The sequence below is a fragment of the Mobula birostris genome, chromosome 6 (assembly GCF_030028105.1).
Source record: "Mobula birostris isolate sMobBir1 chromosome 6, sMobBir1.hap1, whole genome shotgun sequence".
Lineage (NCBI taxonomy): Eukaryota > Metazoa > Chordata > Chondrichthyes > Myliobatiformes > Myliobatidae > Mobula > Mobula birostris.
In genome coordinates this window covers 160,423,169-160,451,093 of record NC_092375.1, presented here as the reverse complement: position 1 = coordinate 160,451,093, position 27,925 = coordinate 160,423,169, and the positions used below count along the sequence as shown (strand labels likewise).

General features: G+C 38.9%; 1 protein-coding gene across 1 annotated transcript in view; it reads left to right on the top strand.

Moving 5' to 3' along the window:
- Positions 1–27,561, top strand: part of znf804a (zinc finger protein 804A) — a 276,800-nt gene extending 249,239 nt beyond the window's left edge. The window contains exons 3-4 of the mRNA XM_072259769.1: positions 18,236–18,366; positions 24,120–27,561. Of these exons, the coding sequence (XP_072115870.1) occupies positions 18,236–18,366; positions 24,120–27,561 (3,573 nt within the window). The remainder of the gene's footprint in view (positions 1–18,235; positions 18,367–24,119) is intronic.
- The last annotated feature ends 364 nt before the right edge of the window (positions 27,562–27,925 follow it).

The following is a 27,925-nucleotide window of genomic DNA, read 5'->3' as shown; positions in this document are numbered from 1 at the left end:
TCTCCCTTATATATGTCTATTAATTCTCATTCATCTGTTCTCAAGTGAACTTACCACAGCCATTTAACCTACGAGCACATCCTTGGGATATGGGAGGCAACCAGAGAAACTAGAGGAAGTCCACACTCAGGAGAAGATTTTGCAAATTCCATATAGGCAGCTCTGGAAAGCAGAGCCCCTGGAAATTTGAGGCAGCAGTTCCAACTGCTGTGATACCCTTGTATGCTTCTATGATTGACAATACACGAGGCAGCTGATGAATGAGCACCATCACTTAAGGGCCTGCACTCTTCTTTGCTCAGTATCTTCAGAGCATAATAGAAAAGATCACACTGAAATAGAACTCATATCCAATTTACCTGATTGTAATTGGAAATAAGAGAAACAGTCAAAAATCCAAGTTTAGCACTTCCCAAATTATGTTCAGTGATAAAATCTAGCTCATGCAATTTTTTATTGAACAAGTGACATGAGAAAATGCAGAAAACTAATGAGCTAATCACTGGCAGCATTGTGCATGTCGACAAACCTGTTGTACAAAGCAGACCATTAAAGTATAATTGAATAGTATTTTTTCTGTTCCTTAATGAGAATGCGAAAATTGTGCAGAACTCCATGACAGACTTTTGTGCTGCTACAGGTTCCAAAAGCAATGAATGTCAAGAAGTCAGAAATCAGAATAAAGGTACCCAATAACATTCTCTTGTTTGAAGCTGCTCAATCTGCAGCAGACAACTTGCGATCAAATTTGGTAGCATAGTTGTGACTTACGGTAATGTCAGAATTTTGTTAGACTGGCTCATCTGTCAATATTCCATATCAGAATGAATTTTAATTTCCTTCAAACATCTGAGAGGTGGCACATAAGTATTACTAATTCATCAAGCTGTATTTATGCCACTGAGGAAATGAATTATTAGTGTTAGGATCAACAGAAGATCAGAGAACAAAGCATTGGGCTCTGAATAGCTCCAAATGGATGCCATCCTAGCTTCATTCAACATGGCAGGGAATCATAATAACCCAACTCAAGAACAAATGATAAAGTCAATCATCAGGATATACCACAGGAGAGATATACTCACAAAAGATTTGGCACCTTCAAACTGATTCCAAATTCCCAGCAGAAAAAAAATAGCTGCAGTTGTAAATAAACTGGGCAAGAAACATCGATGACCTTGCTGATACAAAGGTTCTTCCATCAATCAATGCTCTGATTGATTAGGACCTTTCACTGATAGTGATAATGAAAGAGAATGATTTAAAGTAAGTCTGTGCATTGAGGTAAAGATAAAGCCTTCAGACATAATTACTGTTCTTTCAGATCACGAGTGATGTCTGCTGAAATAATGAAAGTAAATGTACACACTGTGGTAAATGAAATATTCTTACAGGTTAACAACATTTCAGGTAACATCACTGGCGTGATGTAGATATAAACAAGAGTAGTATACCAAACTGCGCAGGTCTACTGTTGCTCAGATTATGATTGCCCCTGTGTACATCTTGCGAATGGTCTCAAGGCCAGTCTGACTGTCACTTCTGTTCCTGCTTTCCTATCTATCCACAGAAATCTTCTACCCACTGTCGTATCAAGAATCCTCCGCCTCTGTCTATTCAAAGGATTTTCTTCCACTCTCCTTTAAGGAAGAGGTTTCCAAGGACTTATGACCCTCTGAGAAAAAAAATTGATTTGTCTGTCTTAAATGAATGGCTTCTTATTTTCAAAGGGTGACATCTAGCTTTAGATTCTCATCCAAGATTCTCCTCTCCACATCCATCCCTTTCACTGTTCTAAACTCCAGTAGATACAAGTCATCAGAAGACTTTAAGCCCATTTCAGGTATCAGGAGAGCAAACTTACTCTGAACTGTTCCCAATGCAATAATATCCTTCTTTAAATAAAGAAGCTGAAAAAGTACACAATATTCCAGTCTTATTTCTACATGGCCTTTATAAATCTGGGACCTGCTCCAGGTGTTTGTCAATTTGGGATTAGCAGAAGAGACGTTCCATGCAACTGGGTCACTATAAAGAACACCTATCATCTATGAAGCCAAGAAAATAGTATCATAACAACTGTCCCTAAAATAATAAAAAACATTTCTTCTGCATTGTTTGGTAACAATTTGAAAAAAAACTAAATTTATAAAGTAGGTCTTCTGAAATACTGTACGTTACAAACCAATAATCAAATCAAAAAAACTGTTCTGTGAAAACTTGAAAATTATGCTGTTGTCTTGCAAGTTTGTGAATATTTTCTTAAAATCACATTTTAGTTTGGAACTTACACTTTAGGGTGAGTATACATTTTTTTCAGGAAAATTACAACTGGGAGGAATAATTTCTTAATGCCGTTCATTCAACCAAGATTATAACTACAACCACAACCAGTGTAAAGCAAATTTTTGTGTCAGTTGATTGTTCTAACAATTGAATGAACTGAAAATCCTTTGGAGGATTTGGGAAACTTGATTATCTCCAGGAAAACATATCCCCCACATTTGAGCACTATTGTCTCAAATCCATCACATGAGAAGTTAATCTTATTAAAACATTTTATGTCCCATTCATTCTATGGAGTTCATTTCTTAAACAATTAAACCATTATTAAATTCCATTAGGATAGTTAATGTTCAGAAATGAAACTATTAATATTTAAATTATGCTAAAATGCTGATAGATTACTACTTTCTGTCTTGCACTTTTACATTGATATCTCAAACAAGAGAAAATCTGCAGATGCTGGAAATCAAAGTAGTACTCACAAAATGCTGGAGGAACCCTGCAGGCCAGGCAGCATCTCTAGAAAAGAGCAAACAGTCGACATTTACTCTTTTCCATAGATTCTGCCTGGCCTGCTGTGTTTCTCCAGCATGTGTGTGTATTACATTGATATCTGGTCCCTTCCTTCCAAAACAAGGACTTTGTGTTTAAACTGAAGTCTACGCTTATAATTATCTGCCTGTAAATGACTGTGAACAATCCCACCCAGAATTTACAGCAAATTGAAAGGAAGAATATTAGGCAATTTTGAAGATATCATGACCTCTATATCATCGCACCCAACATTATCGATGCTTAGAGTAGGTTCACCAGTACTGCAGTGGTTGTGAAGGTGGTTCACTGCAACCTTCTCAAAGGCATTCAGGGATAGGTAATAAATTGTGAACTTGCCAACAGTGCACTCATTCAGAAAAAATATATATGATATTCTGTTTCACATAAAAGATTCTGCAGATGCTGGAAATCTAGAGTGACACACATACAATGCTGGAAATCTAGAGTAACACACATACAATGTTGGAGGAACTCAGCAGGTCAGGCAGCATCTATGAAGCAGGATAAAGAGTAGGTATTTCAGGCCAACACCCTTCATCAGGATTGGAAAGGGAGGGGGAAGAAGCCAGCATTTTTTTGTTCTTTAGCTCCTCTTAGCCCTTTTTAAAGACTTGTATAGTCTTCGAAGCAAGCACAGATGTAAAGAAATTACTCAGTAGTTTTATGAATATTTAACAATAATATCCTCAAATCCTTTCAAGAATAGCTTACGTGATTTGCAACAACATTGCTGTGAACCGATCCTCCTTTACAATTCTTTTATTGACTCTATTGGCAATTATAAAAATAAACTTGGAAAGAATGATATTTGCTTGCCATATTTAATTCTGATAATTTGCCCTGTGTAACTTTTCCTGAGCCCCTCTGCTGGCTAGCTGAGTTTATGCCTGAATCAATGAGTAAACCACTTTCTTGTGGAAATTGTGGAAATGTTGGTTCACAATTTTCTGAGGGATATATGTGCAGAACGTGTTATAAGTCTCCTCAGTACATTTAGTTTTACCTGCAGGTCAAGAAACAATCAGAGAGGCTTTAATTTTTTTTTTTGTGCAGCACAGAATAGCATTCTCCTAGCTCCACGCCAGCCTTATCTCGTCAGTTTATACTGCCCCATCCTTAGTCTTATGCTCAGCTGTGAGATTCAGCCAGAGATCCTTTTTTACTGTTATCTGTAAAGCCAATAAGCTGCATGGTAACGCTAACCCAATTATACATGTGCCTTTAGTACCAAAACACTGGCCATCCTGAGGACGAAATTGACCTCGAGAAATACTTGATAACAATTTTAAAAAAAACATTGATTATTCACAGGTTTTCATGCATCTACCCAAGTGAAAATAGATAAATCTAAAACTATAAAATTCACTTTGATCCAAATTAATAATGAAGCTAGATAATTACTTTCTGGCAACAGCAAGCTAATGAGATATCAATCTACAACAGAACCAAGAGGAAGGGTTCAGTTTTCATTATTTGCTTTTGGCTATTAACAAGAGTTTCTAAATTTAGTAAAGTTAATTCACATCACAATATGTGGACAGTTAAGTCAGTTTGGATGCAAAACTGAATGATCTATACAATAGCAAACAACAGGAATTCTGCAGATGCTGGAAATTCAAGCAACACACATCAAAGTTGCTGGTGAACGCAGCAGGCCAGGCAGCATCTGTAGGAAGAGGTGCAGTCGACGTTTCAGGCCGAGACCCTTCGTCAGGACTAACTGAAGGAAGAGTGAGTAAGGGATTTGAAAGTTGGAGGGGGAGGGGGAGATCCAAAATGATAGGAGAAGACAGGAGGGGGAGGGATAGAGCCAAGGGATGGGTCCTCTGGGTCCCCCCACCCCCCCTTGTCTTTCTTCCCGGACCTCCTGTCCCATGATCCTCTCGTATCCCCTTTTGCCAATCACCTGTCCAGCTCTTGGCTCTATCCCTCCCCCTCCTGTCTTCTCCTATCATTTTGGATCTCCCCCTCCCCCTCCAACTTTCAAATCCCTTACTCACTCTTCCTTCAGTTGGTCCTGACGAAGGGTCTCGGCCTGAAATGTCGACTGCACCTCTTCCTACAGATGCTGCCTGGCCTGCTGCGTTCACCAGCAACTTTGATGTGTGTTGATCTATACAATAGGGTAGGAATGAGGGACGATTGGATGTTCATGTAAAGTTATTCGTTCAGCAATCTAAACCCATGTACTGTGCAATTATATAACTTTTGTTTTTATATTAAATGTAAATGAACAGTAAAGCTTACAGAAACTGAATTGTTTGCCGGCAATTATTTTTAAAAATTAAGTTCCTGTTGTATTTAACTTTTTTTACAAGCAATAAGGCTATCTACTACAGAACCTCATAAATATTATAATGAAAAGACCTGATGAACTCACTGGTGGCCTAGGCTGACATTAACAGTAGAAAGTAGAAAAGTTGTTCTGTCCTACAGCTGCCATTTACAGCAAAATGCATTGTGGTGGGAGAATTACCAAGACAGTTCCATTTTATCCTTGCACAGCACAGTCTACGGATAGTGCTCCCTATCTTCGCAAATACAAAAAAAAACAATTTTCCAGTATTGGGATTTCTGTCACAGAATCCTTCACATCAGTAATCTGGGAGAAAGAATCCTTTTGACTATTTCTGACCCAGTGATTTTCCATCTAGGGCATACAGAGGAGCCAAGAAGTCACACTGGTCAACAATGATTAAGATGGGAAATTGTATCAGTTAAAATTTGTAACAGAATTTGCGTGCAGACATATGCTTCTTCTTCATTCCAAAGTGGTCTGCAAGAGGAACTGCAGTCATCTAATGACTAGATTAATATTCAGCCACATGGAGCACTGAACTGGAGGCATGAAAATGATCCAAATCCAGCAGCTGGAAACAAATTCAAGTAATCAAATCAATCTGGAGTTACAAAATTAGTCCTAAATTGATGTATAAATCATCTAAGTTAACTCTGTTATTTGTATACGGATATCTGCCATTCTTACCTGATCTGGTCTGCAAATGAATTCAAATACCATAAGACCATAAGATTTTGGAACACAATTAGGCCATTTGGCACATCAAGTCTGATCTGCCATATCATCATGGCGGATCTATTTTTCCTCTCAGCCCCAATCTCCCACCTTCTCCCCGTATCCCTTCATGCCCTGACCTATCAAGAATTTATCAACTCTGCCTTAAAGATATGTAAAAACTTGACCTCCACAGACACCGGTGGTAACATATTTCTACAGATTTACCACTGTCTGATAAAGAAATTCCCCCTCACCTCCATTCTAAAAGGATGTCCCTCTATTCTGAGGTTGTGTCCTCTGGTCCTAGACTCTCTCACTATAAGAAACATCTTGTCCACATCACTCTGTCAAGGTCTTTCAACATTCGATAGATTTCAATTAGGTCATCCCTTATTCTTCTGATTTCTAGTGAATACAGGCCCAGAGCCTTCAAACACTCTTCATATGACAAGCCGTTCAATTGTGGAATTATTTTTATGAACCTCCTTTGAACCTTCTCCAGTGTTAGCACATCCTTTCTAAGATAAGGGGCAAGAAACTGCTCACAGTACTCCATGTGGAGCGTATTGTGAGGCCTAAAATGCATTCCCTCAACATGGCTTACCACCCGTTCACTGCGGCAGTGAGGACCGGTTAATAAATGCTGAGTTCGCCCATATCATCCATGTCATCTGAGAGAAGGGGATGAAATCGCGTATTTGATTTTTTTTAATATATTTCCATTATAAGTTCCAATACCTAGGTGAACTTCTGATGGTCATCCACTCATAATGTGTAAGAATTTTAATATAAATGGCAGAAAGGGGAGGGAAAGAGAGCAGTCGTCACTTTAAAAACCACTGCAAAATAGGCTGAACAACTACTTTTGCTATTCATCTACCAAAGTTACAATGGATTATAACCCCACATAAAATCCCCTGCACATATTGATAGATAATAAATATCTCCAAAGATGCTACAAAACTGTACAGAATAGTTTCCCACAAAAAAAGGAAACTAAATTCTGTGCTGTATCCCACATATATCAAATAAATTGCTCCACGGCAGAGGTGATTCTTATTAAAGTTCATGGTGCTCGGAGTAAAAGTAGGAATCTAAGACTGATCTTAAAGTAGTTTCTTAAAAGCTGCACAAACTGCATTAGCATTATTTTAAACACAAGGAATTCTGCTGATGCTGGCAATCCAAAGCAACACACACAAAATGCTGAGAGAACTCAGCCGATCAGGCAGCATCCATGGAAATGAATGAGCCATCAGTGTTTTGGGCAGAGACCCTTCTTCAGGTCTGGAGAAGAATGGGAAAGATGCCAGAATAAAAAGTTGGAGGGAGGGGAAGAAGGATGGCTGAAAGGTGATAGTTGAAGCCTGGTGGGTGGGAAAGGTAAAGGGCTGGAGAAGAAAGAATCTGATAAGAGAGGAGAGAGGACTGCAGGAGAAAGAGAAGGAGGAGAGCAGCCAGGAGGAAGTGATAGGCAGGTGAGAAGAGGTAAAAAGCCAGAATGTGGAACAGAAGAAGAGGGGAGGGGGAAGGACTCTTTTTTACTGGAAGGAAAAATCGATATTCAAGCCATTTGGTTGGAGGCTACATAGTTGGAATATAAGATGTTGCTTCTGAGCTCCAAGGGTGGCCTTATCATGGCACAAGAAGCAGCCATGGACTGACATGTCAGAATGGGAATGGGAATCAGAATTAAAATGTTGGGACACCGGGAAGTTCCAGTTTTGGCGGATGGAGCAGAGGTGCGCAAGAAAGCGGTTCCCCAATTTACGATGGATCTCACCACTGTAGTGAGGACCACTTGAAAAGTACTGGATACAATAGATAACCCCAGCAGAGTCGCAGGTGAAGTGTTGCCTCACTTGGAAGGACTGTTTGGGGCCCTGAATGGAGGTGAGGGGGGAGGTGAAAGGGCAGGTGTGGCACTTTGGCTGCTTGCAGGGATATATGCCAGGCGGGAGATTTGTGGGGAGGGATGAATGGATATAGAGGGAGCAATTCATGCGGAAAGCAGAGAGTAGGGCGTAGGTAAAGACATATTTGGTGATAGGATCCCTTTTGGAGATGGTGGAAGCTACAGAGAATGACATGTTGGAAGTGCAGGTTCATAGGGAGATAGGTAAGGACAAGAGGAATTCTATCACAGTTAAAGCAGCAGGAAGATGGGGTGAGCGCAAATGTCATGAAAAAGGAGGGATTGTGGGTGAGGGCAGCATCAATGATTTATTTTTCTGGCATTAATTTTTTTTGCATTTATAGTCACGGGTACACATCTACTTCATTGGCAAACGCACTATTAAAATTATTTATTCATTTTGTCAGTGAGCACTTTTGCAACATTTTCAAATGTAATCAAAATATTTATCATTTTACTGAGATGTGACAATACTAGAACAATGCATAGTTAATTCAACACTTTGACAGCTTTGAAATACTTTCCCACTGAGATTTTCTATAGCCAGATGATCATTTATCCCTCTATTGTGTGATTCTCACCATTCTTGAAAATAGTTACTGTTTATCCTTTTACATTTAACACATGGTTAAGAAAAGGTGGTCTAATCTGAAGATCTAATTGTCAGTTGGGAAAGTGCACACCTGTCATTACATTAAGAGTATTATATAACCAGCAACACTGAAAAGGAGAAACATTTCTCTGTTTCAAGACAGGAAAGAGTGCCTAGTATTTATTTAATCCTGTTTTCTTGCAAAATGCCAATTGGAAAAGAAAGACAGATGGCCTAAGTTCCAGAGGCATAATCATATAGCGTAAGTGGCTGATACAGAATTTTCTCTGCTGATCACTGGTGGCCATGTGTGTTAAAAGTACAAAATGTTTCATGAAGTGAAATCGCCATCCTAGGTTGATTCAAAATGATAAGTTTCACATTTTTGAACTTATATTTTACCTAGAAGGCATTCCTAATTAGGTAACGATATCAAGCTAAATACTTCTTTCAGATTCAATTCATGATATTCCTGTAATTCCTTTATTTGTAGTTCATAGAATACATGAACATGGTTGGGTGTCTGGAGCAAAAATTGATTAGCAATACAAAATTACTGATGAGAGTGCTGTGTTGCTACCCAATTGGTCCCACTTACTTTGTTCTTTCTTAACTGTCTTCTAACACTTTCCTCCTCAAATTGTTTTTTATTGTTGTCATGGGAGACACCTATGGAAAAGACTGGTGAAACTGAAACTAGACAAGTAGGTGGAAAATCCAGAATTTATAGAATATGACTTTTTGCAATGGTGGCTATAAAGAAACAAAACAGACTATTTAATTGAGCATGTTTAATTTTCAGCTTGTATTTGAATGCACAATTAAACCTTGAATTGAATCATACCAGCTTCTGTGTTTCAGATCTGTCTCATTCCTCCCCACGTTTAGAATTCAATTGATTTTTTTGCTATTATATCACTGGAGGGAGCTTTCAAATCCAGGGATAGAAAATCTGTGATCAACCCTCCAGTAAAATACTCAACTCTTCTTTTCTAACTAACTTTGAAGTACAAAGGCAGTTTTTTTTTTATTTGATAGTAAATTATTCTCATTAAACTTTATTGGTTCTGTTTTTTTTTCTCCTGGTCTGACTCTTAACATATAATGAAAGCAATGTGAAAGAAAAGTTACAGAAGTTGCTGGTTCACTATCATCTAATTTACGCTCACATACAATCAGATGTTTTGTTCTTATTACTAGGTTAAATTAAGGAAACAAAAGTTGTAGTCCTATCTTTTCTACAAAAAAAATTGCATTCCTCCTAACTTATTTTAAGGGGAAATAGGTGACAAGATGATAAGATGCATAGATGGAGCGGACAGCTAGAGACATTTTCCCAAGGCAGAAATGGCTACTATGAGGGGTCATAAGTTTAAGGTGATTTCTGGTAAGTATAGGGGGATACTGTGTATTGGATTTTCTGACAGTGAAGTTCTAAACTCAAAAGAAGACCTTAAGCCATATCAGATATAAATAGCCATGAGTACTCTCACTAAAGGGAGATTATACTTTAACTACCCAATCACCCCATCTTCAAAGATTAGTTCACTTCCCTGTTTATTCTCCATGGGGAGTTTAGCTGACAATATAAATTTGAGTGGTGGGTCCTCTCTCCCTAACAAGGAGACATTACTTCTAGTTAAGAAAGTAGTGTAAGACACAGTTCATTTATTTTCAGTGATACACGTTTAAATCAAAACAACACTCTTAAAACACACTTAAAATTCACAGAGGATTTCTATCTTAAACATTTCCCAATTACAAACCATTTCTAAAATGCAAAGCACAAGACACAAATCAGTTCTCAAACATAGGGATTAAGGAGGTCTAAAACACAGGTACAATTCCTATAAAGTAAAAAGACATCAGAATCAGGTTTATTATCACGGGCATGTGACATGAAATTTGTTAACTTAGCAGCAGCAGTTCAATGCAAAACATAATATAGCAGAGAAAAAAATTTTAAAAAATAAAAAAATTAAAAAAAATAAACAAGTAAATCAATTACATATATTGAATAGATTAAAAATAACATGCAGAAACAGAAATACTGTATATTTTTTTAAAAAGTGAGGTAGTGTCCAAAGATTCAATGTCCATTTAGGAATCAGATGGCAGAGAAGAAGCTGTCCTGAATCACTGAGTGTGTGCCTTCAGGCTTCTGTATCTCCTGTCTGATGGTAACAGTGAGAAAAGGGCATGTCCTAAGTGCTGGAGGTCCTTAATAATGGGCGCTGCCTTTCTGAGACACCGCACCCTAAAGATGTCCTGAGTACTTTGTAGGCTAGTACCCAAGATGGAGCTCACTAGATTTGCAACCTTCTGCAGCTTCTTTTGGTCCTTTGCAGTAGCCCCTCCGTACCAGACAGTGATGCAGCCTGTCAGAATGCTCTCCACGGTACAACTACAGAAGTTTTTGAAAGTATTTGTTGACATGCCAAATCTCTTCAAACTCCTAATAAAGTATAGTCGCTGTCTTGCCTTCTTTATAACTACATCGCTGTGTTGGGACCACATTAGATCCTCAGAGATCTTGACACCGAGGAACTTGAAGCTGCTCGCTCTCTCCGCTTCTGATCCCTCTATCAGGACTGGTATCTGTTCCTTCGTCTTACTCTTCCTGAAGTCCACAATCAGCTCAATACCAAAAGTGAAGACAAACAAGTTGTCCATTGCAGAAACCAAAGCTCGAGGAATAGATTCTAGTTCTACAATGTTCTTGATGTACTTCACCCCATTTCTATTAAGCTTGAACTTCTCTCTATATTTATACCCTTTCCAGCCACTTGAGTGACTTCATACGCATGTGATATTTCCTCAAATATCCTTTCTACACAAAATGGTTGAAATGGATTTTTTGGCAACATAGATCTCAGCTAGCTACCATTAATATTGTAAAGGTAACTTCTGAGTACACAAACCTTTCAACTATAAACATATGAGTAAATGATATGCTTAATTATCCATTTGTTCTGCAAGCTTCCTTGAACTAAGCAACTTAAGAGTCAGTCTGTCTGTTTGAAACAACCCAAATTAAACAACCCACTGTCTCAGAGTCATAGAAAAGTACAGCACAGAAACAGGCCCTTCAGCTCACCTAGTCTGTGCCAAGTCATTTAAATTACCTACTCCCATTGACCTGCACCAGGCCCATAGCCCTCCATACCTCTACCATCCATGTTCTTATCCAAACTTCTGTTAAACTTTAAAACTGAGTTTGCATGTGCCATTTGCACTAGCAGCTCATTCCACACTCTCACATCTCTCTGAGTGAAGAAGTTTCCTCTCATGTTCCTCTGAAACATTTCACCTTTCACCCATAACCCATAACATCTAGTTGCAGTACCACCCAACCCTAGTGGAAAAAGCCTACTTCTTGTTACCTATGCATACCCCTCATAATTTTGTATACCTTTCTCAATATGCTTTCAATCTTCTATGTTTCAAGGAATAAAGTCCTAATTTATTCAATCTTTCCATATGTCAGATCCAGTATATTCTATATTTGAGCAATAATAAAGCAGGTGCAGTTACTCTTTACAGACAGAGTGCCTTTAACATACAGAACCTATTTACAAAGCTGTGTTTTTAACTTTGAGCTGCTTTCCATTTATATTTTAAGAACTGAAGACTGACTTCCATTTTTGACCTGGAAGTTAAACAAAGCACTGTAGCTGAAAGTTTGCTATTTAGAAAGCAAGATTAGCAAACATGAGCGAGAAGTGGATATCTATCACTGGTTGTCTTTAACTCAGAGAATGGTGTGTGCCTGGAACACCTTTCCAGGGTGGTGATAGAGGCAATACATTAGGGATATGTAAGAGTTTCTTAGGTAAATACATGGATGACAGAAAAATGGAGGGCTGTGTAGGAGGGAAGGGTTAGATTGATCTTAGAGTAGTTTAAAAGGTCAGCACATCATCATGGACTGGAAGGCCTGTACTGTGCTCTAGTGTTCTAAGTTCTGTCTAGGGTATTACAGGTTTCAAACTCAATATATTTGAATGTAGACGACTTGAGCCAATAATTTTTATTTAAATCAACTATTATATTTTATGACCATTTAATCAGGTCATCAAAGACAAGATGTCTTGACATGATCATTTTTTGTATCTACTTCTAACAGTATTAGCAATTCTATATGAAGCAATGGGCAAGTTTCAAATATTTTTACCATTAATGCAGATTTTAATTGCATTTCTCTCCCATTCTGAATCAATATCACAACAATTAGAGGTACAGTTTTAGTACTAGCAGCAGCAGAAATCAACAGCGTTACATGCTGCCATGTCTTTAGGTGTAAATTGTACAGAAATGAATTTGTGCATGTATGCTGAAGAGCCCTAGAATTATATTCTGCACATAAATATACTAATATTTATGGTAATGATATACGATGTTGCATTTTATAATCATTTTTCCACAAAATGATTTGTAAATACTGACTTTATGGGATTTTTTAAAAACATGCCTGCTTAGACAAGTAAAAATAAAGAAGAAAAATGGCATGAGGTTAAGACGTTAATAAGCAAGGCTTTAATGTAACTTCCTCAAAATGCAAATTATATGTAATTCATTGTTTTTCTTGAGAATCAAAAGACTCCTCAGATCTATTCAATTGGAAACTCATTGATTCTTGTTCTGCTTGTGAACAGCAAAATAAAACCAAGAGGCTGATAGAAGCAGTTAGTACTTGTTCGAAAAGACAAGTTGTACCAGTTGAAGGAAGCAAATAGAGCTCCTGCTCTATTACATTCACTCACAGTGAGAGAAAATATCTTGCCTATTCATATCCACACTTGCCTCATTAACCGTTTGATAGGTTCACATTTGGAAAGATTGAAGAACTGCATGTTAGAAGTAGATGAATCACTTGAATCTTGTGGTTGCAATGACAACAAAACTATCAGTGTTCATTGTTGAACTGCATAACTGACACCGGTTTCTGGAGAATGCTTATCGACAATCAAATCCAGAAATCCAAAAAAATTTCCCAATGATTACCTGATCCTTGATAGAGGCATGCTAATTGTATCCTTCTTCCACATAGTCAACAGAAATTAGTGGATCTAGTTAGTGATCTGAAAACTGTCCTTGAAACAAAACCTTTACCTCCTCCCTGTTAATATATTAACCTGTTGAGTGTGGGATACAGGTTTGTCAAGGTATGCAAAGACATTTCTGCTTTGCAAGCTCTTTGCATCACCCTCCTTCACTTCGACTCCCATATCCCATGTTTTGCCATTCCCTTAAATAACCAAATTCAATGTTTTTAACCATTTTAGTTTTTAATGTTTATGGTACTACAATTATAACATATGAAGCTTCCAGTTTTTTTTTATTGTGACTTGTAAAATATTGAACTTGTGGTTAAACATAGTGCATTTATACTTGCTTTGCACTCTGTAAGAATATGTTAATGTGACAGACCTGATTGGTGATTTCACTTTTGCCAATGACAGAAATGCTTCTGTTTTGCTACTGATCTCAAAATTTAGATCATAATCTTTTCTAATATTCCTGCTACAGCTCCATGACACAATACTGTGCAAGTATATAAAGGGACAGTGTGAAGCAACTCATGTGGGAGTAAATTCTCAGAGCATCTTCTGAGTGTGATTGACCTTAATGAATCTGATAATGTATTAACAGAACAATAAAACTTGCATTCAAAACACTGCTAATATGTGACTGAAATGAAAACAGGTCATCCTTCCTGATGAATTCATCACCAAGGACTGAGAGAGCTTTCAAATGTGTAAAGAGGAACATACCGAAGACCCAGATGTCACCACATGGTACAACAGAAACTAAGGAGAGAAAAAAAGTTTGACTAAATCAGACTGGTGTGAAATACCATGAGCAATTATCTTTAAAGGCTGTTGAAAATCCATCATGTCGTTGTTTGTGTTATCATCACAAAATTTCACTGGCAAATGGCAACATTAATGAGTTATGTTATTCTTGCATTTATATAGTGTAAACCATGAAACAATGTGGGTAGATGTCATGTGGTATCCTCCTTTTGTTATGCACTATTCTATCTTCAATTAAATTGCTCTTTGACAGTATTAACCTTTTCCTGATGTAAATGTTATCTCTTGGTCCCTGCATTTTTAAATTAATGTTCCTGTCTGTGTGACATAAATAATTTGTGTAAATAAGATTAATCCTAATCAATTCAACTTTTACTCTCTAAACACAATTAGTCTGTGATTTTGTCTGCAACTGATGACACCTTGATATACAGATTTTTTTTTTAAGCATAGCAATAGGTCGCTTTGTTTCTGAGCATGAAATAGATCTGGTGCAGCTCAAATTGTGCACCGTAATGAATTCAAATGATAGTTAGCTCTAGTAACAAAATTCATTACCTTACTTTCATTTCTCCTCTTCCCAACACACCATTCATTTAAAATATTTTTCAAACATCTTTGCTTTCTCTTGGCTTGGGAAACCTTTATTTGCTTGCTTGGGCCATTGGAATTGCCTTATGTGTCTGACAAAGAATTATAGCCAAATAGTGGAATTAAAGATTTAAATAAAGAGTCAATCAGATTGTCAGTGCATTAAAATCTAAGACTGATAACCACTTTGCCTTACCTCAGATAGATTAAGGCTAGATAATCCATTTTCATATCTGTGATCATTATTCTTTGTATTACAATGTACAGTACACAGAAGCAAAATTTGTTTGGCTTTATATCAGTTCTCAGTTTATGAAAAGGGGATTGCATGTACCCAGATGCAGGAAAAAAAACTATTGTTTGCCAATCAACTAAAAAAATTTACACAATTGACCTGGGGTTTTCCCTCTCCCCCAAAATGGAACATCTATCAAACCTTCAGGAATCAGTATTTAATCCCATCCTGAACCACAAACTACTCCAGATTCACTTTATATTGGATCAGTTTGCATTGATCGAAACAGAAGAAAAAAAACTTAATGCAGATCTTCAAGTCCCTGTGATAGTTTAGTTGTAATTAATTCCTCAATGGTTGAAAACAATCTTTGGAAAATACTATTGTGGCATTTATACAATTCAATATGAATAATTGTCAAACTCAATTGATTCCAACTTGCCCAAGACAATTTGATAATCTGATGCCTGTGTTTCAATCATGGCAGCCAATAATCAGTCCATATTATAAACCTATAGGACACTAGCAATACCACTGAAATTACCCATTCATGCTTGTATGATTTACTGGTAAATTTATAACAGGAGATACAGTGGGATAAGTTTAAAGTAAGCTGGGAGATGGAGCGTTAGCAGGGCTTCACTGATGCCATAAAGATTCAACTGCTAGTGCTAACAGGAATCTGTGGTAGGCAGATCACCTATTTGAAAGACAGTGATTACAGTGGGGTGGTGCTGCTATTTAACAGCAGCTTTCAGCCAAAACAATGGGCAATTATGCACACAAATTATCCCTCTATTTTATAAATATACAGGTTTTTGAAAATAAGTGTGGACTATCTTTTGAAGAAGTAATTTAAATGGAGGGAAAATGCACTAGGTGACATTGTCATCAGAAGAAGGTACAGGAGCCTCGGGATGCACACCGCCACGTTTAGGAAGGGTTATTGCAGAATTTTGAACAAAAACTCTTCCTCTGTATTTCATTATAGTGCAGATATTTTGAATTTGATTTAGAATGTTCCACTCAGATAAAGAAATTATTTAAATGGGTGGGAGGAAAAGTAATGCACTAGATACCATAACCATGACTTCAAAGGAAATTTTGAAATTACCATATAGTGTATTTAGAGCTACTGGAAAAGTCAATTTCTAGGTAAATGCAACATGACATTTGTAAATTAGGGCAGAGAGCTGTTACTGATTTTACTTTGAGCGCTAATGTTTTCCTGTTATCTTATTGAAACTTTTATCGGTGAACTGCATCACTAGCTGGAACTAAATTGATTTTGTTTTGAAATACCAATATTAATTGCATTTTTATAAGTAGAAATCTCTGCAAGTTTTAATCTAGAGTATGTATTTTTTTTTATTTATGTTGTGGCCTGTAACTATCTGCTTCATAGTTTGGATAAGTAATTTATACTTTTCATGGAATAGAAAAACCTTGAAAGTCCTTTTCTCAGCTGAAGTTGACTGAAATCAAATTTTCTCTTTTTATCTTTAACAATACATACACATTTCCTGAAAGTGTGACCTCTTAAGTGCTGTTCCTTCTGCTGCTACTTTTGTAGCACGTGCAAGAGGTGGACATGATATTCCTGCATGCCATATTAGCTTAAAGATTATTACCGGTGACCCCTGTTTCCATCCAGGGGGTCAGTGTGGACATGGTGGAGGATTACAAATACCTGGGGATACGAATTGACAATAAACTGGTCAAAGAGCACTGAGGCTGTCTACAAGAAGGGTCAGAGCTGTCTCTGTTTCCTGAGGAGACTGAGGTCCTTTAACATCTGCCGGACGATGCTGAGGATGTTCTACGAGTCTGTGGTGGCCAGTGCGATCATGTTTGCTGTTGTGTGCTGGGGCAGCAGGCTGAGGGTAGCAGACACCAACAGAATCAACAAACTCATTTGTAAGGCCAGTGATGTTGTGGGGATGGAACTGGACTCTCTCACGGTGGTGTCTGAAAAGAGGATACTATCCAAGTTGCATGCCATCTTGGACAATGTCTCCCATCCACTACATAATGTACTGGGTGGGCACAGGAGTACATTCAGCCAGAGACTCATTCCACCGAGATGCAACACAGAGCATCATAGGAAGTCATTCCTGCCCGTGGCCATCAAACTTTACAACTCCTCCCTTGGAGGGTCAGACACCCTGAGCCAATAGGCTGGTCCTGGACTTATTTCATAATTTACTGGCATAATTTACATATTGATATTTAATTATTTATGGTTTTATTACTATTTAATTATTTATGGTACAACTGTAACAAAACCAATTTCCCTCGGGATCAATGAAGTATGACTATGACTATCAGTTGTTCACATACTATAGAAATTGTCCAATATTTTTAAAATCTCTATTGACTTGTATACAGCATAAAAGGTAAATTTGTTTATTTAATTTGCAAGCAAGCACCAAATTAACAAACTTCCCATTGTCTAGGAGTTCCTTAAACTGAGAGCAAATGCAGATCACTGGCAATCGGAAGATTATGCTCAAGAGTAGAATTGTAGCAGCACACTTTTGTTGGCAACTTACTTTCAAAAGTCAGCAAGGAACCTCATACCTCAGTAATATAAATATTTTTAAAATGCCTGAATCTACAGCATTGGAGAATGGACACTGTCATTCACAAAAATTGTAACAAAAAACTACAAGGCAGTGTATTCCCTACCCCTGTGGAATTTTTTCTTAACTCTTCATAGTGAAAGGTGTCAGGGCTAGGGAAGTAAATGCAGCCAACATCAAGCTTTGTCAGGTCAAGGACACTTGGGTGGGTGGACAATGGATCTCCTATTTGAATGACCCAATAAGTTAACTCGTATTTTCAAAAGAGCAGCATGCACTGCTGTAATAGCTGTTTATTTTTACTCTGCCTATTCCTTGTACAAGCTATATTGCCATCTCTCTGCCAAATTATTTCCAATATAGGGCCAGTCGTATGTTTTGGCCCATTACTACAGCTAACACAGGCCTTCTTCAGTTAGAATCCTTACAGCAAGTAAGCGGATTAAAAAAAAACTTGATCCAATGAATCTGAGGTGGGTGTGAATGTCATTGTCGAATTATAGGTCAGCTCATATCTCTTGCACTCCATATCATGCTGTAGTTCATTAGCTCTGCTACATTGAATAAAACAGCGTTTACTTGCACTGTATGATGAAGGCTAGCTGCTCATTTGTATTAATATTGATTCCACCATTTTTGTTTTGCAGAGACTGAAAGAACTGAAGCAGAGAGAGTTTGCCCGCAACGTTGCTTCCAAGTCAAGAAAAGATGAAAAGAAACAGGAAAAAGCGCTCAAACGTTTACATGAGTTAGCGGAACTCAGAAAGCAAGTGCGCTGGTGAGTTAATAAATAATGTTCAAACGTGAAGGCACAAGCACAGACATAGATAAAGGAGCTTTGTGAGAAATTGGTTACCATCCTTAAAAATTGAGGGAGAAAGTTGTTTAATGCAAGACACTTTCATACACTTCCACACTGTGCACACGAGCCGCCAAATGACTTACTCATTTCATGAGGAATTCCAGGCAATACACAAAAAAAGACTTGATGCTAGCTGGATATGAATGGTGGAGGGAAGTCGGAGTCTCAATTGGCTTGATAAGGTACCACCTAATAGATTTGTCAGCAAGATTGAAGGTTGTGGAATAAAGAAGGCAGTAACATTATGGATAGAAAATTAGTTAAGTAATAAAAGAAAACAGTGAAAGGTTGTTGTTTGCACTGAAGGGAGGTGTAGGATGGGGTTCCCCAGGGATCAGTACTCAGACCACAGCTTTCTTTAATATTTAGTAATGGCTTGGATTTGAGCAAACAGAGAACAATTTCCAGATTTACAGATGATACAGTACCTGGAGGCAAGGTGACCTGTGATAAACTACTGGAATGTGAAAGCTAAATTAGCATCAGAATCAGGTTTAACGTCATTGGTATATGTTGTGAAATGTGTTACTTTGTGGCAGCTGCTCATTGCTATACATCATAATAAAAACTATAAATTACAAAAAATATATACTGTATAAAATAAATTAAATATGTAGTGCAAAAAGAGAGGGAAAATACTGAGGAAGTGTTCATTGACCATTCAGATTTCTGATGGCAGAGTGGAAGAAGCTATTCCTGAAATGTTGAGTGCATATCTTCAGGCTCTTGGACTTCCTCCTTGATGGTAGCAATAAGAAGAGGGCATGTCCTGGGCGATGAGAGTCCTTAATGATGGATGCCACCTTTTTGAGGCATTGTCTTTTGAATGTCTCCTGACTGCTGGGGAGGCTAGTCCCTACAATGGAGCTGCCTGAGTTTACAACTTTTCGCAGCTTTTTCCAATCCTGCACAATGCCTCCCCCCAACGGTAATGCAACCAGTTAGAATGCTCCCCACAGTACATCGGTAGAAGTTTGCAAGTGTTTTTGGTATATGTGAAGAGTTCCACTTTAGTGGAAAGAATGTGAGGCGACAAAATAAATGAAAGAATTTACTTGTGAAACCACTGTTTCAACGTAACAATTAATTAGAGTTGGGGTAGTTGTGGGGCCAGAGCTGACTGCTGAGCTTTATAGAGGAACTGGTGAAATATCAGAGAGGTAAAAATGTCCTGTGCTCTGGGTGCGGGATCAGCTGGACTACTTTCAAAAAGGGTTAGTACAGACATAATGGGCTGAATCCTCTGCTGTGTGGTTACTATTTCTATAGTTATGATTACTGCTATCAATAGTATTATGTTTGTGGATATGTGCAAGATGTGATGCCTGTCATGATGATAATGGTGTTGGAGTTTGCAAGGACAACAGCAGCTGGGAACAGGCAGAGCAGGCAGTCCACATTAGTTTGCATAGAGCCAGACAGCATGAAAACAGGCCCTGCAGCCCAACTGATCCTCGTTGACCAAGATGCCCACCTAAGCTTGTCCCGTTTGCCTACCTTATTGTTTGTTGAACACCGAAATGGCCTTTCAGCCATAATATCCATGTCAAGCCTTTTTTGCCTATTTATGTTAATTTCATTTGCTCCCATTGGTACATATTCTGTAAAAGAAAACATCATTGATTTGGTATTAGTCGGTCAATCTTACTGCTAATATTCTCCATTCGCACTGTACCTAAATGTATCTTCAGAGCAGGCAAGGGATCCTTTCCCTCTCATCCATTCCACTGACACCAGTTGTGTTACATTTTGTGTTACATTGCTCTCAGCAGGAAGTCATATCCATCTGGGATGTTAGGGGACAATTCAGAAAAGAAATGTGTGAACTACCTGCATCTTACCTTCAACATTATCAGCTGCCCAATATAATCACAAATCCAGGATGATGCCCATGCTGAAAGTGGCTTTCAATGTCATGTTCAAGCAATGATTGCACTGCCAGACTTGGACTGGGCTAGGGAGCCCCACCATTCACGGCAATGTGGGTCCCGGGATGTGTCTTTGTCCAGGGTAGATTGCACAACCTCCCCGTTGTTCTAGTTCAGTTCTCACCATAAGGCGAGTAACTGAGGAACCAGTGTGATGGAGGAAGAGGGTCTACATAGTCCGCTGCTTGTAAACCAGAATGCACAAAGTGAATGTGAAGGGCAAATGCATACGAGTAGAATTGTCTTCATTTTCTCCTCCCCACAGTTCAAGGGGTACACGACCCATTTACTTCATTGGACAGCGTATTGCAGGAGCTACTGTACCCACCGATTCAGGTGATCATGAACCACTTTGTCTTGTGAGAGTGATGGAGTTGTGTGGATCTTCCTGTACCAGTGCTCCCACAACAGCTTTAGAAAGTGGAGCTGGCACTATACGCCATCGTGGCACTCTTGAAGACTTTCCAGGTTGGGTCTATTGCCAAGATGCTTGACATCATCATCCTCAGCCACAGCACAACAGTCCTTTAAAAGTTCAAACTTTATATTCCCCAGTCTGGATATTAATGGTGATCCCCACACCAAATACAGGTCATCCTGGAGGCAAGAGGCCGATTACCAATATTGTTGATGCAAGGCTGTATTCTGAAATCCACATAATAAACTGCCACTTGTGCACCCCAATCCCCATGCCTCTTTTCACTACTAACCAGTAGAGCACACTACACATTTTAAACAATTTAATTTGATTTTTTGAGTTGTTACCACAACCAGAACATGAAAGTATGCAGTTTAACCTCCATGTAAAACAATTAAGTAAATGTTTTACAACAGATCAAAAATAGAATAGAAATTAAATACTAATTCCAATAAGCCAATAGTACTCTGAAAGCAATTTTAACTATGTTTAGATATTGATACATTAAAATGTTTTCAAGCATATTTTGATCAGTGTACTGTAAACAGACTGGATTTTTGAATGTTACTAGTGTTACCATAACTCATTCCAAAAAATCGTACTTTCCAAAATACTGCAATTCAAAATCAGCAGTTAATTACACTTTATTTCTTTTCCTTCTGTGCCACTTCATGTTTGGTTTCACTTCAAATCCAAGTGCTGTCTATGCATTAGAATTAACAAGGCAGGAATTATTTTGTATTTTACAAAATGTGTAATGGTTGGAGCAATTCCTTTATCAAAGGATTCTCCATACACCCAAGAGATTTGAAAGTAAAGGCCTAAGAACGTTACGTGGCTGATTGCATAAAGGTTTAACATTTTTACTTTTGGCTAGAACTTGTAATTGAATCATAATCAGAATCAGGTTTATTATCACCAGCATGTGATGTGAAATCTGTTAACTTCGCAGTAGCAGTTCAATACAATACATAATATAGAAGAAAAAAACAAAATAAAATAATATCAATAGGCATCCGTTAGTCTTGTGAGACCATGGAACTGCGCCTGGAAAGTCTTCACTCTCCAGGGCACAGGCCTGGGCAAGGTTGTATGGAAGACAAGCAGTTGCCCATGCTTCAAGTCTCCCCTCTCCACGACACCAATGTTATCCAAGGGAAGGGCATTAGGACCCATACAGCTTGGCACCAGTGTCGTCGCAGAGCAATGTGTGATTAAGTGCCTTGCTTAAGGACACACACACACGTTGCCTCGGCTGGGGCTCGAACTCACGGCCTTCAGGTTGCTAGTCCAATGCCTTAACCACTTGGTCACGTGCCCACGAAAATAATTATAATAAATAAATAAATTAGTGTACATATATTGAATAGATTAATCATGCAAAAAACAGAAATACTATATATTAAAAAACAGTAAGGTAATGTCCAAGGGTTCAATGTCCAGAGGGGAAGAAGCTGTTCCTGAATCATTGAATGTGTGCCTTCAGGCTTCTGTACCTCCTACCTGATGGTAACGGTGAGAAAAGGGCATGCCCTGGGTGCTGGTGGTCCTTAATAATGGACGCTGCGTTTCTGAGATATCACTCCTTGAAGATGGCCTGGGTACCCAAGATGGAGCCAACTAAATTTACAACCCTCTTCAGCTTCTTTCAGTCTTGAGTGTGCAAACCAGGCAGGAAATTAATCTGGTTATGATAATTTGTGCTTAAAAAATCTCTATTCGAATCTAGCTGCAAATGTAAATTCATTCATGGATCAACATTATCAAGAAAGATTTTATAAAGTGATGGTTCTGTTTTGGCATGCAAATAACCTTCAATATTCCAAAGAAATAACCTAGAGTTTTACTGGCTCTGATGAAAATATTTCTTAATCAAACATGTTAACACTATGGTCCTAACATTTGCTGACTATTGAACCATACTTTAATTGGACTACAAATGTCAGGAAGATCTATCACTGTGGTGGCTAAATCTTTCCGAATCAGTGCAGGCATTTGTATCACAAAAGGTGACCACAATACTGAGAGGGCTGGAAATCCAGCAACAAGCTTCCATCTAGGGCAGGCATCTTCCAGTCCAGTTGAAAGCTCTCAACCTGAAACACTAACTGTCCATTTCCCTCCACAGATGCTGTCTGACCTGCAGAGTCTGATTCTTGATAGATCACCTTCTCTCTTAAACAGCTTTTTCTCCATTTCCAATCATTCCTTACAAAGCGAATCATAAAGGGAAAGAGTTCTGAACAAAAAAAATCACCAGTTTTTGGAATTAGGAGGTATGAAGTGAGTGCAGAGAGACATGAAGGTTAAAAACAATATTCTTTTTGAATGGGACAGGAATAAAGGTCTGAATAATCTTTCTGCCTTTGGTTATGCTCTATGTTCCACTGATCATAGACCAGGTGAGTTGTTACTTCTATTGCTTTCATGATATTTGTGCATCCTGGTGTTCACGATAAGTTATATCTCTAGACACCACATGTTGAGTTGCTTTGAAGTACAGGAGACGGTTATCAGAGATTCCCACATGGATTAATTGCTTTTCATGAATATGGGAATTTGATGCTGAATAGAGCATTGATTAGATTTGATTAGATCTAGCTTCATAGGAAAATAACAGAACAAATTAGCTTTCTCCTTGGTCTTGTCTTTTCCAGACTGCTGATACTAAACATTATCAGAAATGCATTTTGCCCAGAATGTTATGACTGCGAGTTATACCGAAATTGGCATCTCAAGATGAACCCTTCTACTAATCAATCCAGCATCAACAGGCAACCATCTTTCAGTCATGAAAAACAAAGTCATAAAATGGCAATTAAGAAATCTGTGCCTGTTTTTGTCAGGAGACAAGATAAATCATGAATTACAGGATTTTGTGTTTTACATAACCTTTTATAAAATGTAATCTACCCTACTACGAATTGGACTGCTGCCTATCCTAATCTGATTTAGCCTGCCTGTTGAAGTGTTGTACTGTGGTAGGGACCAAGGGTGTGTGAGCTGCCCCAGAATGGACATGACAAGCACTTTTACCGGAAGTGCTATTCCTCCCTGAAAATGCCATGCACCCTAATGGTTCCCATTAGCAATCCACTTATTGATGTAGCCTGTTTAGAAACTAACACATGGAAGGAAATTGAACATTACTTTATAGTTCTGAAGTCTTGCTACTTTCAGAGAACTCCCTGCAGAGAGAAATGAGGCTGCTTATGTGTTCTGTCATGATCTTGTTTCCTGCTCTCAGTTAGGTTGATGTAAATGAATATATTTGTATAAAGTTGGTTCAGTATTTCACTCCTACCTTGTTTGTTGTATTCCAGTGCCCCAGGGAGCGGCCCAATGTTCAAGTCAACAACTGTCGCTGTAAAGAATCCCCCGGGGAAAAACCGCCAGTGTGCAAGTCTGGACATGGAAGGAGCATCGACAGATCCTGAATACGGGATAGTTGCGAGCACAACGGACGCCAGCAGAGGAGAGAACAAACCGTCCGCAAGCAATACAGCTGATATATGGAAGCCTGAACATTGTAAACAGGGTAAGCAAGCCCGTGGAAAGAAAATAGGATTCTCCTTTTCCTTTCCCAAGAAAGTCCCTGTTAAATTGGAATCATCAGCAGCAGTATTTTGTGAGAACAGTGAAGAAGGTGCAAGTAAAAAGAATGCAATCCACAAGCTCAAACTCAACAGTAAAACCTTTAACACTCAGACAGGTTCTGGAATGGAGACTGTTGTTGATTTGGAAAGCAGTGAGCATCAACAGCAAAACAATAGTCACAGTACTGCAGAGACTCCCGTTAAAGAGGCACCACTAAATTCGGTAATAACAGATCATGACAATGCTGTAAAGGAGACAAGTGTTCCTTCTAGTGCACCTCAAGTTCAATGGAAGAACAGACCAAAGCTTCCCGTGTTGGTGTCTGTGCCATCACTAAAACAGGACAAACTTCAGAAGGAGGAAAATAACACAGAGCATGCTGGGTCAAAGAATTTCAGTCCTAATGAGGACAAAAGTGAAGATATGACCATGAGCAGCCAGAAGACACCTTCACTTGTGGAAGGTGAAACAAGCACTCCATCTGACGAACTAACCCAGAAGGTTAACATCACTGAGAACTCCCTCCATAATTTACCTGAGGATTGTTGTTCTGAAAACATAGTGACTGAGACTGCAGGTGTGCAAAGCAGTCCTTGCTTGTGTAGGAAACCAGGTGCTCCTTTCTTTCCTGTGCTGAGTAAAGATGACTCAACGGTACTTCAGTGGCCTTCAGAGATGTTACATTTTACCAACACTCAACCTTCCATAACGTTTTGCTGCAACCCCTTATATTTTGACTTTAGATCATCCAAAACTAAAGGCTGTGCAGAAGAGATTAAGTGCAAATTAAATGATCTAGAGGGAACCCAGAGTTCACTAAAAGAAAAAGGTATGTCCAACGTTAATGCTAAAGGGAACATCCTCAATAGCTCTTCTGATACAAAACTAGACAGCCCAAATTTGTGTGCAGAAGTTGGTATCTGTAGTGATGAGAGATATCACTCTGTTCAAAAAAGCGATCTTGGTGACTGTAATGAACAAGGGCTTAGATTAAAGCATCACCATGATGGGGCTGAGCGAGAAATTAGAGAAATCAGAGAAAGTATACCTCATTGCAAACCTAGAAAACTGAAAAAGCACAGAAGGTCTTCCAGGCACATACGACATAAGCGAAGAAAACGAAGAATTGCAGAACGTTTTAAAAATTGTAAAGGACAGAGCAAGCAGATAGACTTATGTAAAAAGTTGAAAAGGAGGAAAGCGTTCGGGGAGCGGAAAGGTAGAAACACAGATGAGGTTAGCGAAGGCTCCAGTACTTCAGGAATAACTCAATTGACTGATGAAGAACATGTCACAGACAGTGCTGAATGCAGAGCTGGACAAGGAGAAACGAGGATAGAAGATTCAGAAGGAAGTCCTGATCACTTTGAAGTTAAATTTGATCAAAGCAATGAAACTTCAGAGAAATTGGATGATTTCTGTAAAAATAATGAGTGTGACAGTTCAAAAAGAAATATTTTGATAAATAAGGATGATGATAGAGTATTCAATGCAAATGATGAGAGCAATGAGGAAATCGATGATTTTCCATCAGGTAATGGGGCAACTGGCTACAGACAACAGAAGCGGTGTTCATTGGCCAGGAGTTCTGCAGGAGACTGGTCACCATTGTCTAAAAGAAAGGAAAGTATTAGTGGCAATGGCGACAATTCTTTTCCAGACGTGGAGCTTTCCAATCAACCGAATGATGAAGGACATTCTTGCCAGATCCATTCAAAGAAGAGAGGCTGTGCCCCTGTGGATGCTGAAGCAGTCATAGTCTATCACAAGCGGTGTAAGCATAGATACTCTTCGTCACCAGACAGAGACCATAACCAAGGCCTAAACGCATCATATAGGAGTTGGAGTCAAGTGTGTAGTTCCAGTGCGGACTTTAACCACAAAGGTAGAAGAGAATCTCACCAACTAAAGCAACAATCTCAACCCAGGCCCACCTTAAAGAGCCAAACATCGGAGAGAGAAAGATGTTTATCACCAGATGGGTTGCTGCCTTGCTCCACTTCATTTCAAGAGAATACATGCAAAGTTTCAGGACCAGAGGGTCCAGGGAAAGATATAAATATGACAAACACCTCTCCTGTCGTGACAGGGAAAGGCTGCAGTTCAGTGGCTGAATTGCCAACAGGATCATTTGTAGATGATTGTCATTCAAAGGCAGACAATCATCTTCTGAACAGTCCAGTCCCTAAAATGACAGGACGGGATGGGCATAACCTTGAAGAACATATGAAACGTGGTTTTTCTGAAATGTGGGTTAATCACAAAGACCCTTCAGGGGATATTTTATTTCCTAGGCTTTCATTTGTTCTAGATGACAATACTGCCTTGCCTCACAGTGAACAAGCACAAAAGCAGGGATTGTTACAGAAAGATGTATTTCCTCAGAAGCAGGCAGACTCGTGTGGGGATAGCATTAAGGATATCAAGACATCTCTAAATGAAGTTTTTCTCTGCCATTATGAAACTGCACGTGAGGAACACAGAGGAAGAACATGGCTTCAAGATGGCTCAAACGTTTCACGCTGCAGTGCCCAGCAAGTCCTGCAGAATGATGCAACGGTACTTATTGGCAAACAACCTCCCAAGTCAGATCAAATGTCGAAACCTTTCTCCCCGCTTTCTCAAACAATATCCTTCGCACCAGAAGAAATCGAGAAGTACAGGCAGCTGCAGATCCAAGCTCAGCAGCACATTGAGCAACAGAAGCTGGACAGCAAAGTGAAGCCCCCTTCGCCTGCTTCAGCAGTTCCCATGCATCATCCGTCCTCTTGCCAGCAGTCGGTGACAACTGCATCGATTACGACCATTCACCGCACAGTGCTCCAGCATCACCCAGCTACTGCTGCTGCCGTGGCAGCTGGATCATTCATACAGCCCCATTTACAGTCTGTTCCACACGCTCACCTTCTCCCACCGCACATAGCCCACATTTCATTAGCTCCTGCCCTTTATCCGGGAGGCCCTGCGGCTTTTCTAGCTGCCCCTCAACTTCACATCATCCCGGCTTGTGCCCTCCGTCCAGATCATTTTGCCCTTCACCCACTGCCAGCCGCTACGTTGTTACCGCCATTACTCACGCTCCACGCACCGGCGATTCCACTCCACCACTTCCTCAGTTCCAGCTTCTCCACCCAGGATTTTCTGCACCTAACAGGAGCACCCACGTAAATGATGAGGTTATATAGACGTTTTCCTAAATAGCCTGGAATCCAGGTCTGGATTTTCATTAGGTCTGTAAATAATGATGGCATTACCAATTTTGGGTGTGTGTCCAATATTTTTTACAAAGTGGTAGAAGAAATATAAATGATACCTTGTAAGTAATGTCATTCTAATCCCTTTCTTCCGTCTTATTGTTGGAACTGGAATGTTTCCTATTTGCGGCAAAACTTGCTATAAAACTTGAAGTCCACAGAGTATTAATGTTGATGTACTGCTGGTTGTGTTTACAGTAATGTAAATAAATATCCATAAAATTATCAGAGCATAAACACAAGCATTTTCAAAGATTAAGATAGGGATTTACTTCTCC